We start from the raw sequence: 14195 nt of genomic DNA on the forward strand, positions 1-14195 counted from the left end.
CACACAGAACAAGAAAGATGAGGACACTATTCACTCAGAGGAAGATTTTATGCATCCCTTTTTTTTTACACAGCCTAAAAGCTCCAGAGTCAACCAGGTGGAATTTGGGGTGAATCCGGGGCCACGGTGTGCAGATTTGATGCTTCGGTGCATGAAAGAAATGGAGGTATGTGGGCGGAGTTTGGTTTCTCCATATCTGTTGGCATCTTATCCTTTAAAGGACATCGTCTGTGAGCCGGCGTCATCATTTAATGCTGATTAGTGGTCCTCGTTTGACATGGAGCTGCTTTGTGACCATTTATAATAAAAAAGAAAATTACAAAAAGACAGCGCGCTGTAGAGATGTTGGACATATGTGGTTGAGAGGATAGTGGCAGAGCTCAAGTGAAATGAAGCATAAGCCCAGGGGATCAATACACCCCGGTGTGAGTCAACAGGGGAAACACACAGAACTCTGCTTTTCTTCCAGAGAGGAAATGTTCAGTCCATAAATATTTGGAGTCTGCTAATTGAAAGAATCTGTGCAGCTTCGATTCTGGGGGGTTCTTTTAAACACTGCACTCATATGGATTCTTTGTATAGTTATCTGTCCCTTTGTTCATTAGTGCCAAGTGAAATGAGCTGTGGCCATGGTAAACAAAGACAGACACAAACACGCATTCAAGGACACAGACACACACACACACACACACACACACACACACACAGGTTAGGTTTTGATCAGCCACTGGCATTTTGTGTTTGATAGTCGGTTGTTTCCCCTCTGAAGAACTTTTGTTTTGCTTTGCCATAAGCGGCGCATGATCCTGCTTTCCTGAGCAGCAGGCTTGAGACACGCAATGCGAGCGCGGGATGTGCTTTTTATGCAGGCCAACGCAAGCTGTCCGCCGGGAGAAGAGGAGCAGACTGCTCTGAAATGCAACTGAGAAAACATGTTTGCATGTCACTGTGTTTGCATTCAGAATTAAAGATTCATGAACATACGTGGGTTTTTTTTTTTGTTTTTTTTTTCACTGAGCTGCACAGACACATGTCTCCCTGTGTTGCAGACAAGCTCAGCTGCAGCCTATAGAGGAGACACATTGACTTAATGAGACTATAGTGAAGGAATAGATTCGCACACTTTAAGTAAAATAAAATAAAACTCAGCCCTGACTGTCACACAGCCATGAAACTAACAGAGAGAACAAGGCGTGCCATACATCTAGAGAGCAGTCAGCTTCAGCAGCCTCCTCTCTGACACCCTCAGTGAAGTGTTGAGTGGGATGTCTGCGTGCTACGTGTGGTTTTCACTTTTGTGTGCAGCTCATTTACCCCTCTGAACTGTAACACGTATAGCGTGATGTGTTTTTAAGCCTTTCCACTTAACACGCTGGACTGATTGTTCAGCTATTGCAGCACGATGCCGCTGCTAATAAGTTATGCATAACGGGGGCAGACGGGAAACGTGTCCGCATGAGATGACATGTGACGAGTTGGATTGCGGATCACGTTCTATGCGTGCCGGGAATCTTCTTGTCTTCTTGTTTCTCTACCCCCCATCAGACCCTAAACAAAAAAGCATACAGGTTTTACTTTAAATATATAGTCCTGTCATTTGATTGCATTTAAGTGATATGTACATTGACAGATTCTGCCCTAAATCGTCCACATCAGTTCGTTCCTCCGTGCTGAAGACGTCAAGTTGCAGTTTGAATATTCGTATGGCCAACGGAATTCAAGAGCAGGTTAACCTTTAACTCCTCTTAACTCAGTGTTTGTTCAGGTTGACTTGGCGGTCGCCGTGGCTCAGTTTGAGTGTCTTCACACACACACGACTGCCAGGGGACCAGCATGGACCAACTAGCATCAGCGCCCCAAACCTTCTCGTCCAACATGGCAGTTCAAAGTCCTGACACTTTGCTGGACAGGATGAAGTTCGGAGCTACTCTGTTCTTCACTGGAATCTTCATAGACCTCGTGGGTGTTGTTTTCACTGTTACTGGCTGGGAACACTACCGAGCTAACAGCACCTTTGAGTGGACCCAAATCCTGGGCCCCGTCATTATCATCATCGGAGGCACTTTCATTGTTACCAGTGTCTTGAAGTTCAAGATCGTCTCCTGTTGGCCCTGTGGACAGTGGGACGAGGAAGCGACCGCGATGGAGGAAACCTCAACAGGACACACTTTTACCTTAAGTTGCATAAATCAGCAAGTTGTGTTCAGTGGTGCCACGACAATGCTGTGTGTTCCACCTGTGTATGACTTTAGAAACCAGGAAGTACGTCAGACCATTGACTTCCAGCCGGGCAGGTCTGTGAGCCTGGCATCCATTCCTTCTTATGAATCTGTGTGCTGTGTGGATAACGCAGCTTTTACTGCAGAAGAGGAAAGCTCAGCTGTCAACACAGGAACAGGCCACAGAACGAGCAGGTAAGGAAAGCAACATTTTGGTACAATTTTAGCACTTAACACGAACTGCCTGACTACACCAACACCAGCTGCCATGTAACTCCCACTGGCCAGCTGTAGAGATGTGTTAGCGGTTAGCACCCTATGTGTAACAAGCTTTGCTAGCCTTTTTAGCATTATACATCACATCATATCAAATCATATGAACACACAAAAAATAGCTGTCATGAACTTATCTCAGTCTGAAGAGGCTACCAAGCACGACACTTACTCCTCACAGCTGTGGGTGTGTGCTTCGTGCTAACATTAGCTTCTGAAGAAGGCTGTTGCTGATGCAGCAGCTCTGTTCTTTGACTCTGAGGCTGTGCGCTTCTTGCTAACGTTAGCCACTTAAGTGGTACTTCAGCCGCTTAAGGGGCACATTAGCCGCTGAAGAAGTCTGTTGCTGCTGCCGTGGTTCTGTTCAGTGCTGTGTGCTTTGTGCTAATCGGTTAGCACCTCAACCTCGCGACTTTTCAGAGTGAGGCGAGATTTGTGTTTCTGTTCACGAAAACAATCTCATTATTCAACAGAAGAGGCCCGTCTCTGTAAGAAACAGTTCCGTATCATTGCCAGTCATAGACTAACAACCTCAGCATGTCAGTGGCATAAATGAACACTTTTAGCTGCCCTTACTTTGACTGTTGCAGTTGCCCCGAAGGATTACATTGCAGCCATTTTGGGGCTGCCAGCTGAGGCAATCAATCAGACTAATTCCAAAACCTCCACTGAGAATGAATCATTTACACGAGACTTCCCCTTCAAGTAAAAGATCTGAGTGCTTCTCTCACCACCGGGGGAGCAGCTCTTACATGACGGACATTTGTCAAACTTTTAAGGAACCTTTCAGAAACACTTTTTTTTTCAAATTCCTGCTGGGCTCCTCCATTACTCAGACATGCTGTTACCACAGGTTAACCACACGCACTGGATCCCAGTGAGGCTGAGACTTGCTTTTTACCCAGCATGCCATCGGTTGACACTGCCGTCAGTAAAGCCAGCCAGAGGTAGATGGTAAATCTTCAATCCGATTTTAGGGTTAAAACGTCACAGGTCCTCGCAGTGCTCATTAAAACAGTCACAGGTCATTTCTTATTAACCATCTCCTTTTTCCACTTGGCCCAAATTCTTCTTGGCTGTTGATTCACGTAAACTACTGTACTTTGCTTATTATATACTGATTATTGTCGCACTGGAAAAGTACCAAAGTAAACCCCTTTTTCATATGATAAAATAATCCTGTGTCATTGGAAAGAGCACAATTAAGACCATGATAGTCGCCTGTCTTCTCATTTAATCACCCCGTGCTGTGCCGTATCATCGAAATTTGGAATTAGCAGTCTAGCGCCATATCAAACACATTTCACTGTGTATATGTGCTCAGTAAAGGAAAAGCAAATTATGGCAGGAGTTTTTCATATGTTCCCACCTGTTCCCTGAACTGAAAAATGCAGAGGGGAAACATAACACCATGTAGCATCATACCAAAAAAAAAGTTTCTTTCCAATAATTGCAGGATTTATTTGAAATCCAATCAAATATCCCTGGACCGGCGTCCTGCCCGAACACAAAGCTGCACTCCATTAGCGGAAAGTTACAAGTTTTCACTTTCTTTTATTGTTTTTAGACGATTACTCCCAGCAGGTTTCCAGGAAAAGTAATTCGCGTTAATAAAAGCAGACAGCAGGAATAATACAGTTAACCTAGGATAACTATAAACTGCTGCCCCGATCGTATGAACACATGCTCCGCTCACCAGCTCTCACTTATGTTGTCACAACTCCTGACCTGTTTCCGTATGTTTTCCAGTGGTTAACGCCAGAGCGAGGAAAGATCAAGGCGGAGATCACTCCACCTCTGTGTTTTTTTTTTGTTTTTCCCTTTAAAGGGCAATCGGCTTCCTTAGCGTTGGCTTTAAGCATGACCAATTGCTGCCTGTAAACCTTCGGATATTAGCCAGCTGTTCAGTTAAAGGATAAGTTCACTCAGAAATGAAATATTCAGCCGTTATCGACTCGGGCAGAAAGGAAAGTCAGGTGAGGTTTGATGGTCCACGAAACATTTCTGGAGCTTCGCAGGAAAACAGCATTGTTGCAACTTTCTAAAGAACTGAAGTAGATGGGGACTAAAATGACTCCGAACAGCTCGTCCACTGTAATCTGAGTCTTCGGTAGCCCTGAGCTCCCAAATTGATTTGTAAAGACGCTATGTGCACAATTTTTTAAGCAGAAATCTTCATTGTAGCAGCTAAGCTTAAAGCATTAGCATGATGTCTGCAGTGGGTGCACAAGCTCGACAGCACATCAAGGGTGTAATAAATATCTTTTCAAGTCAATTTGGGACTTTGATGGCTTTCAGAGACTTGGATTACACTGGAAAAGCTGCTCCGAGTCATTTTCTGCCCTCATCTACTTCAGTTGTTCCGGAGAGCTTTCCACTGTCATGCTGATGTGCAGATAAAGACTGAATTTTGATCTTTAGGCAGACTTGTCCTTTAAATTCATCCCGCCTGAGACACCTTGTTTGATTCCTTGTAGGTCTTGGAGGTCGGAAGAGGAAAGACATTGCGACGGCGACGGCGGCTCTACCCATTCACGTCCACCTGCGTACGAGGACATCTACCCTTCCTCCCAAAAACACAATCGGACATAAACGCCTCCTGGAATCCTGGAATTTCACCATCCTTCTCTTCCTCTTTGCGTGTCAATAGGTTCACAGATGATTCATCAAAGTGATTTGATGAGGTTTTCACTTTCCTCTCACAGCTGTTATCATGTAGTTACCACGATAATTATGTATGAAGTCACACAATCCTCCAAGATGAGGCTCCCTGGAAGAAGAAAACCTCATTAAAATGGAGATTTATGGACAGACTCAGCTCTATCTGAGGGCTCTGAAGGTTTTTTGGAAAAAAAAAAAACAACTTAAAGATACTAAATTTATATTCAGCATAAAAACACACACATTTATCCAGCGCTCGCTGTCTCCCGATAGCTGCGCAAACCACTGTACATGCCCATTAAATGTTGGCAGGGGAAATGTTGACATGTAGACAGCCACCATGGCCCGAAACAAACATGGGGACAATTTAGCAGAGGTCCTTTGAAAAAAACAAGGAACTGTTTTCTCCTGCTGGGAGAAAATGAACATCAAAAGAGGAAAAAAAAAAGTCATAACAGCTATTTAATTTAGTTTGGAGTCGTAATTGTTCACATATTGGCAGCGTTTTATCATGTTTGTGTGCAGCGTTTGAAGACGGCGTGGAGGTCACAGGACGATCACCTCGACACGAGGAGACCTCTGTTCAAATGAGTTCAGAGCGCCGACGATGGGAAGTAACTAAGTACTCAGTAACTAAGCAACTGAGGACATGTGCTTTACTTGAGTATTTCCATTTTCTGCAACTTTCTGCTTCTACTTTAATCCAGATGCAAATATTTCTACTTTTTACTCATTTACAAACTTTTACTTTTTTTGATTTGTAACATGAAATGTGGTCAACAAATAAAATATATTACACTTTTATTTATCCTCAATTCTGCAGCTTTATGGTATTTTTACACATTGATGCATCAGTGATTAAAATCCAAGGTAAAACTTTATAATAAATGGAACATTTACAGCCTCACATGCTTTATTAACTCTTTACTAAGCACATGAAACTTTGTTTACAGTGTCTAAAACTGTACTGTACTTTACAACTGTTTAATTTTACAACTGTTTAATTTCTAGAGCATTTCATCCCTCCTTAACAGTAAAATAACTATTAGATAAAGTTCGATAAACTATAGAATTTATTCTTGATGCTTAACATAAAATGTGACCTAATACATGTATATCTTCTGCACAGTGAGTCGTTCTGCTTTTAGAGTAAACTCTGATGCAACTTTCTTTTGCCTTGCATTCTGACCGCAGCGCTTGATAGTCGAGTATTTGTACTCGCGTCCTCCTGCAGGATCGTGCAGCTGAGTGCAGTTTGCTGTTTGCAGGATCAACACACATGTCGCTGCACCACACGGGGGCAGAAACACTGAGGGAATCAATAAACCTCCAGTCACAGGGTCAGGTCAGGTGGCTGCAACACACACTCACGTCATGATCATCATCATCATCATCATCATCATCATCATCATCATCATAATAATAATAATAATAATAATAATAATAATAATAATAGTTTAATCAGTAAATGTTTATTCATTGCTTGCAACTTTCTATGACTTGTATCCTTCTGTTAAATTCAACATTTACTTTTTAACCTTTTTAACAATCCTTTATTTTTTTTATTTTTAATGTATTAAATCTTATTATTAAGTATATTTTCATTGTATGTGTCTCTTAGTTGAATCCTCCTGCTGTCTGAAGGTGGTTCACATATAAACTCGCCTGGAACAATCGTTGTTTTTAGTCGTGATTTAATTCCCTCGTTCGTTATTTTTTTCGGGCAGTGTCTGATAATCTTAGTAAGGAAAGTAAATTGAATTAAATCGATTATGAATTTGGCTCAATAGATGATTTATGCGTCGGTGGAGCTGAGAAACAGCAGCGTCACACACAGCCGGTGTTTCAGTTTCTGTCTTCATATTATTATCGCTAGATTCATTAATTAGATCGTGATTTATTAATTCAGCCTGATTGTGATTGAATTGGGAAAAAAATATTTAAACTTTATTTAACTAGTTCAAACTTTTTTTTCTAGTGACATCAGCTCCTCTTAAAACTCTCAAAACGACACAAAAATAAAAATATTTACAATAAAGGCGAATAAATCTTAAACATCTGGGAGTTCATTTTGTACACTGAGCGTTTTATTACTGATTATTCATAAACTGACTGTTGAAACTGAAGTTAAAGTGCTTTTTTTTTTAATCTTTAGATATTTAAATGAGAAATGACATGTTGCTGCTCTCGGATCAGTAAATATTATCTCGATGACTAAATAAAAAAAATAAAGAAAAAGAAAAAAAATCTCTCTCGGTCTCCAACACTTGCTCAAATCCTCCTAAATTAACCGACGGCTGTTCTCCAAGAAAACACACGCACAAGTTTGGAGGAGAAAAAGAAAAAGAAAAAAAAATGAAAAATGAAAATTCACAGCAGTTTAGAAAACATCTCAGGACCTCCTTCAAACTTGCGCCGCTCGCCTGAGCAGATCTGAAAACCGCAGCGCAATATGACTTTCATTATTTTTACAGCACAGTAAAAAAACGCGGGTGGCCGACAACCTCCTCCCCCTCCTCCTCCTCCTCCTCCTCCTCCTCCTCCTCTATTATATCACCATCCGTGGAGTATTGGAGACGATTTATGAAAGTATTACGGAACATGCTGAACGATAACAACTCCGAAATAAAAAGAGAAAAAAAAAGAGAAAGAAAGAAAAAGAAAAGTGGAAATAGTCGCTTTCTTCCAGAGAGAGAAGCGTGAGCCCTGATATGAGTTTCTTTAAGGTTATGAATAGATTACTATCAGTAATCTTGTGGTTAATAATAAAAGGAAACCACTTTTATTATTTCCAGCTGGAGGTACTTGAAAATTGAGTTGAAAGTTGAAAATTATTTGGCTGCTTTTTAAAAAAAAAACAAAACAAAACACGTCCGATGATTTATTTATTTTTTTCTTTTAACGAGGTGGATTAAAAACGAGTTTATTCTGAAGGCAACAGGTGTTTTTTTTCCCTCTCTCCCTCTATTTATTTATTTACTTGTGTGTATTTATTCATCCATCCCTGCTGGACTCGCACCAGCTTCTTCCTCTCCTGTAGTTTTTTGTCACGTGTTTTCCACTTTGTGTACTGTGGGGCCACTAAGGTGAAGTGTGGGTCTGATTGGAGGGCCCCATTTCTCAGCTCAGCCACATGTGCTCCCAGCTAAACATTTGTGGACGGATTTGGAAACTAACATCAGAGATGGCATTTTTTTTTTTTTTTTCCTTTTGAAATAATAATAAAAAAAAAAAAGAATAAATACCAAAGGGGGTCAGATAATCCCTGGAAATCACCATCAGACTGCAGAGTAATTAGCAGTGACCTCGCTCTGCAGCGCTTTGTGTGATGCATTGTTGCACCGCCGTGCTCCCCATATGGTGCATTGCTAATAAGACTTGAGAGACTCACAAACAGCTGAGTGTGTTTGGACTGTAACTGGAGCTGGTTGTGTTGCTGGATGGGGATAGTTGGTTGTAACGCAGCGTTGGAGGAGCTTTGTCTTTGTTTTGACCGACAAAAAGCTGCAAACTCGTGTGTGTCTGACAGTGTGGAAGGGAAAAAAGCTTCAGAGGGAGGTTTTTTTTTTTCCCCCTCTTAACAGGACATTTACAACTTCTCTTCCACCTTGTGTGCATCTTATTTCACACTGTCTACTTGTATATTCTGTATGAAGTATCAATACCTTGATGCTTCTTCTTTAAAAGCTACATTACTCACCTGTGTTTCACCTGATTTTTGACTGAATTTCTATGTTTTGTATGCACGACCAATATCCCAAACTAATGTTGAGGGCTGTGCATGAGTTACCAAAAGTCCAGGAGCCGCGACAAAAACAGATCTGAGATCAGAAGTCTGTCACTATCAGTATGAATCCTGCACTCTCTCACACAGACACAAATACTCTGTGAACTGTATTCTGTTAAAGTTACAGAAAAAGAGATGTAATCAGATTACAGAGATATATATATAGTACAGTGTTAGAATAAAGATATATTAGTTCACACCTGACACCAAATAATCTGACACCAAACGTTAATATTGTGATACTTGTGTTACATTACTGACTACATTTTTGAAGAGGTAATAAGTAACTCCCGACTGGTTTTAATGTGCATCCATCCATCCGCCTCTTGTATTTATATTCATTTAGTATCATTTTATCCAACATTCAATTGTCTGTTTTACTTCTGATGCTTCTCCACAGCTGACTTGACTTTTTATATTCTGTATGTACACTTACTTTCCCTTTCCCTGGTTTTTTTTTTCTACCTTTAACTTATCTGTTCAGTTCTTGTTCTTGCTCTTAGCTGGAGTCAGATTCCTGATATGCGTACACATACTTGGCCAATAAAAAAGGATTCTGGTTCTGATTATTACACGTGCTGGTATGTTTAGTGACTGTGAAAATATGTCCTGTTTTGCGCGCCTCGGGCTTCTTTTTCTTTTTGCCTTGTTATCGAACAAGCTATCACGTGTCACGTTGTCCTGAAGTTACAAGTTCTGTATCATCTTGTTCTTCAGTGAAATTCACTCTGACTGGAGTCTTCAAGCGTCCTTAAAAGAGACATTTTTAATTCACAGTTCCTCAAAATGAAGCTTGACACACTGTATTTACTGTCTTTAGAAAGTTTTTGAGCTTTAAAAGTTAAGTTTGACTGCACAGTATTCATGCATTTACACTGGGGACTTCTTAAAAATTGTCCCCACCGCTTGTAAAAGCATAATTTGTTTTTAAATGACTTAAAGTAAATAAATATTAACCAACCAATCTGATGAAATGAAATTTGATGCGCCACTGACACTCTTGAGTTCTGTGCTGGGTTACAGAGGTAAATATGAACATGTATTTTAATTTCTGACCCTTCATTTTGAAACAGTTTCCTTGTTAAAAGTCCCTTAAAGGTCTTTGAATTGTTTCCTTCAGAAGTGTTTATATTAAAACACAACTTGTGACATGTTTTCTGTGTCTCCATCACAAAGCGACGCCGTTCCTTATTTCTTAGGAGGTAACGAACCTAATGAATCATCAGCAGTGAGCAGTGACCACAAGAAAATGTACTTTATTAAAGTTTTTATATGTGTGCAGACATTTCTTTTTTTGTTTTATGTAACCCAGCTTCCATTAAAGGGGGAGTCTACCCAAATTACAAAACGTTCCTACTAACCTCCACTCTCACAGGCAGTGGTTCCCAACATGTTTTAGTTTCTTGACCCTTTAATACAAAGCAAATGTTACCGGATCCTGACCGATGTATCACTGTGCAGATGTTATGATCTGATACTGGCCTATCACAGATTAATATTCTGCCTGGTTTACATTTCAAAGTGTTTGATAGCTGCATTTGAGGGGTCAGTCCTCTTTTTTTATATAATGTGAGCAGTGATTATCTCATTTCAGATCTTTTATTATGAAGGATTTTAAAGGCCTTTAGAGGTAAAACTACAGTTTTTTTTTAAATAAAGAAAAAAAATTAACTTATTATTAGTTGGGTTTTTTTTTTCAAAAGAATTGTGTACCAGAGTGAACATGTTGTGGTGCTATGTGGATTATTTTAAATAATAGAGACACTTTCTAGAAAGATATGTTGCTCCTAAATGTTTTATGAATATATATTGTTTTAATTAATAAATGTGAGTAGCCAGTTTCTATAGAAATGTCAGACAGATATCTCAAAACTTGGACAAATAGAACCAAAAACTCCTATTTCCTCCAAGCACATTAATTCAACATGTACCGATGGTAGCAGCAACCCTAAGCAGGTGACAAAAACAGTAATATTAGAAGTAATAATACAGATTAAATATAAAAGACCAAAGACTTTGTGCAACATGTCCTGTTAGAAGCAATCACAGTTCTTTACTTTCTTCTATTTGAGCGGACTAGACCTTTAAGTGCCCTCTTTGTGTACATGCATGTGTGGAGCTGGCTGCGCTAGAGGAAAAACTTTTTTTTTTCTTTTTTTTTTTCCGCTACAATGACATTAAAGGACTCCCGGCTTCTGTCAGGACATTTATTTTGACGGGGTGAGGCTGATCTGGCGAGCCTCATTCACATTTCTCGTCTCAGAGTCCCCTCGAGATTATATTTAGCGTCTGAAAGTGGCTGTTTTCAAAATAAGTTCCTGAGCGTATATCAAAAGATTCCCAGTGCCACAGTGGTGGGCTCGCTCTGCTTTCATTTCACTCTGTGTGTGTGTGTGTGTGTTTGTGTGTGTGCGCTGCTACGTAAGAGCCCTGTTGCAACTGCAGGGCATGAAGACAGGGGGGACAAATGGATTCCATGTTTGCAGGAAAACACGCTGGAGGCACAGGAAAACTTTGTTGTTTATGAAGAACACGTGAAACCAATCAAATCTGAATTATCTTCCTGTTGTTGCAGCTTTTGTCGTTTGCAGTTTTTCAGTTCGCTCGCCAGCAGTGTCACCACCCAGCGAGCAGGTCTGGTGTCTGAAGGTGGAGGGACACACACACACTACACACAGACACACACAACACACACACACAACACACACACTACACACAGACACACACACACACAACACACACATGTTTTTTTTTTCACTGTTTTGTTTGCTGTCAGTCTGAAAATTGATTCGACTGGTTTGTCACTTTCAGATGAAAAGTCCTCGCACTTTTTTATTGAGTTTCCTCTGGTGAAGGTGGTGAAAAATGCAAATTATCAGCTCCTTTTATACTTAAGATGCAGGGTAAACAAACTCGTTTAATTTTGGGGTTTCTCCTCTTCTTTTTCCCTCACACACACACACACACACACACACACACACACACACACACACACACACACACAAATAAACACAAACACACACAAGCAGACAAGTTTGCGAGAGGAGCGTCTAAACCTCAAGGGGATCTGATAAATACTCAGCCCACAGGAAATGATTTGCAGACCTCCTCGGCATAATAACCCATTTACATACTCATCCTCTTCTCGGAGCTGGGCTACAGACACACAAACATACACACACACACACACACACACACACACACACATGCACACACAGAGGAAAAACACAATTCCACCACTATCTAACACACACCATATGAGCAGACAGGCTTACAGGTTCTGCGTGCAGCTACTTGGAGACATGCTAACACACTGTGTATGCAAACAGCTGCTGAGTTGCGTGCAAAACACACACATACACACACACACACACACACACACGCATGCACACACACACCCGCGTGCACACACACACCCGCGTGCACACACACACATACACACAGCTGTGGTATATATGTAAATGAGTACATTTACTCAAGTACTGAACTTAGGCACTATTTTGATGATTATTTTAATTTCCTGATACTTTATGCTTTGACTCCATTTGGAGGCAAATATTATACTTTTACTCTCCTACATGTATTTGATATGAAGTTTACTGTAGCAACTAGCTGCTTTGTTACTCATTTATTTAATCAGCAATCAGATAATAAAAAAAACAATGATTCCAGTAACCACAATAAAAAACATGCTGAATATCGGAGTCACTAAAAACAAAACAAAAAAGAAGAAGAATTACTTTCGGCTATCACATTTAATAACAGATTTCTACTCAAGTACTATTCATACTGGTGACTTTTACTTTTACCAGGTGATATCTAAAAAAATACCTTTATACAACACTGCACACACACACACACACACACACACACACACACACACACACACACACCTTCCCTCTCACACTGTTCGAGTCGAACGCTGATACAACTTCCTCGTTTTCCAGAGCTGATGTGGCAAAACTATCAGCTACAATCAACTCTCTTTTATTGACTGTAATCCAGCGACTGTACGCGGCCATGATAAAGTCATCTCTCCCCCTCTGTCCCTCCCCTCCCTCTCTAATAACTTTCCCCTCACAGTGTTTTACGGCCGCGCTTCCTCCCCGGCTCACCTCAGAGAGCAGGTGTTGAGCTCATTCCGCGGGGTCAGCTTCATCTGCTGCCTTATTGGAAATAACCATATATGTGTTCTGAGGGCAACCGCAGTGGATTTAAGTGCGTTCTGAGTGTTATTACATGTGTCTCTTGTAAGGGTCAGCGCTTTGTCACGCCGCAGGAGGACATGTCATGTGGAAAAAGAGTTGCGAGACGATTGGATTCGCTGTACGAACAGTATTTCATTTTGTGTATGATAAGTGGCCTCAGCTCTTATGGGAGTTTTATATGACTTTAACAAGTACGAGGCTTTAAATGTGGGACGTTATAAAGTGGATTTCATTGAAAAATGGAGGCGAGGTTCCCTTGTGTCAGAAATATGTCTGTATCACGGGATGAACTTTCAGGGTTGTGTAACCCAACACCGATATTAATAACTAAAGCGCCGCAGAGGAGCTTTTTTGATGCAGTTTACGGTCAGTTTTTCCTTTTTCAAAGACTTTTTGAACTGTTAAAATAATAGAATAATAACACTAAGTCCTTTTTCTTGACCCCGGATTAAGTAGCAGTGGTGTTTTGAGGCATTATTCTTCACTCAAGGTCCATTTATCAGCTTTATCTGGAGCTTTTCACCTGCATCTCATGGTCTTTATCAGAGGATTGATCCTGGTTGTGAAGTGAGGCCATTAAAGCCATTAAATCAACTATAACAAAACAAAAAGGAAGAACGACGAGCTCCATTTCCTAACCCTAACTTGAGAACTCTCTTGCTTAGGACTTTAAACTTTGACCCACCTGTTCAGTTGCCTCCTGTAGTTTTTTTTTCTTTGCCTGTTTATGTCACGTTAACTTTTCTTATTATTGCTAAAACATCTGTTGTCTTATTTGTTTAAAATCCCGAAGCACACTGCAAGATTCTCCTCTTAAAGGTGGGATAAAAATAGACGTACTCACCAGTGTGATGACACCAAGTCACTAAAACAAGCAAAAAGCAGTGTAGTAATGATATTGAATATATCTGAAGGGGGGGAAATCCCGACTAATTACGATTTGAAGCACGAGTGAAAGAACCTGCAACACAAAGCAAATCGCGAGAAATTATAAATGGTCAATTTATTAACTTTTTGAAGGTGATTAATCGACAATTTACTCAAACT

The 14195-nt window shown here is 40.5% G+C and overlaps 1 protein-coding gene across 1 annotated transcript; it reads left to right on the top strand.

Annotated features, from left to right (window-relative positions):
* Positions 1–1810: 1810 nt before the first annotated feature.
* On the top strand, positions 1811–5968 carry tmem174 (transmembrane protein 174). Its single transcript, XM_037117515.1, has 2 exons — positions 1811–2414; positions 4970–5968. The coding sequence occupies exons 1-2, from the start codon at positions 1834–1836 to the stop codon at positions 5082–5084; spliced, it is 696 nt and encodes a 231-aa protein (XP_036973410.1). The 5' UTR covers positions 1811–1833; the 3' UTR covers positions 5085–5968.
* Positions 5969–14195: the final 8227 nt, after the last annotated feature.

This window comes from Acanthopagrus latus, chromosome 12, assembly GCF_904848185.1.
Source record: "Acanthopagrus latus isolate v.2019 chromosome 12, fAcaLat1.1, whole genome shotgun sequence".
Lineage (NCBI taxonomy): Eukaryota > Metazoa > Chordata > Actinopteri > Spariformes > Sparidae > Acanthopagrus > Acanthopagrus latus.

What these genes read in the sequence shown, in the direction of transcription:
- tmem174 (XM_037117515.1), top strand. Translation starts at nt 1,834, where the DNA reads ATGGACCAACTAGCATCAGCGCCCCAAACCTTCTCGTCCAACATGGCA. An exon ending in ACAGGCCACAGAACGAGCAG is followed by an intron (nt 2,415 to 4,969) that starts GTAAGGAAAGCA and finishes GATTCCTTGTAG; the next exon opens with GTCTTGGAGGTCGGAAGAGG.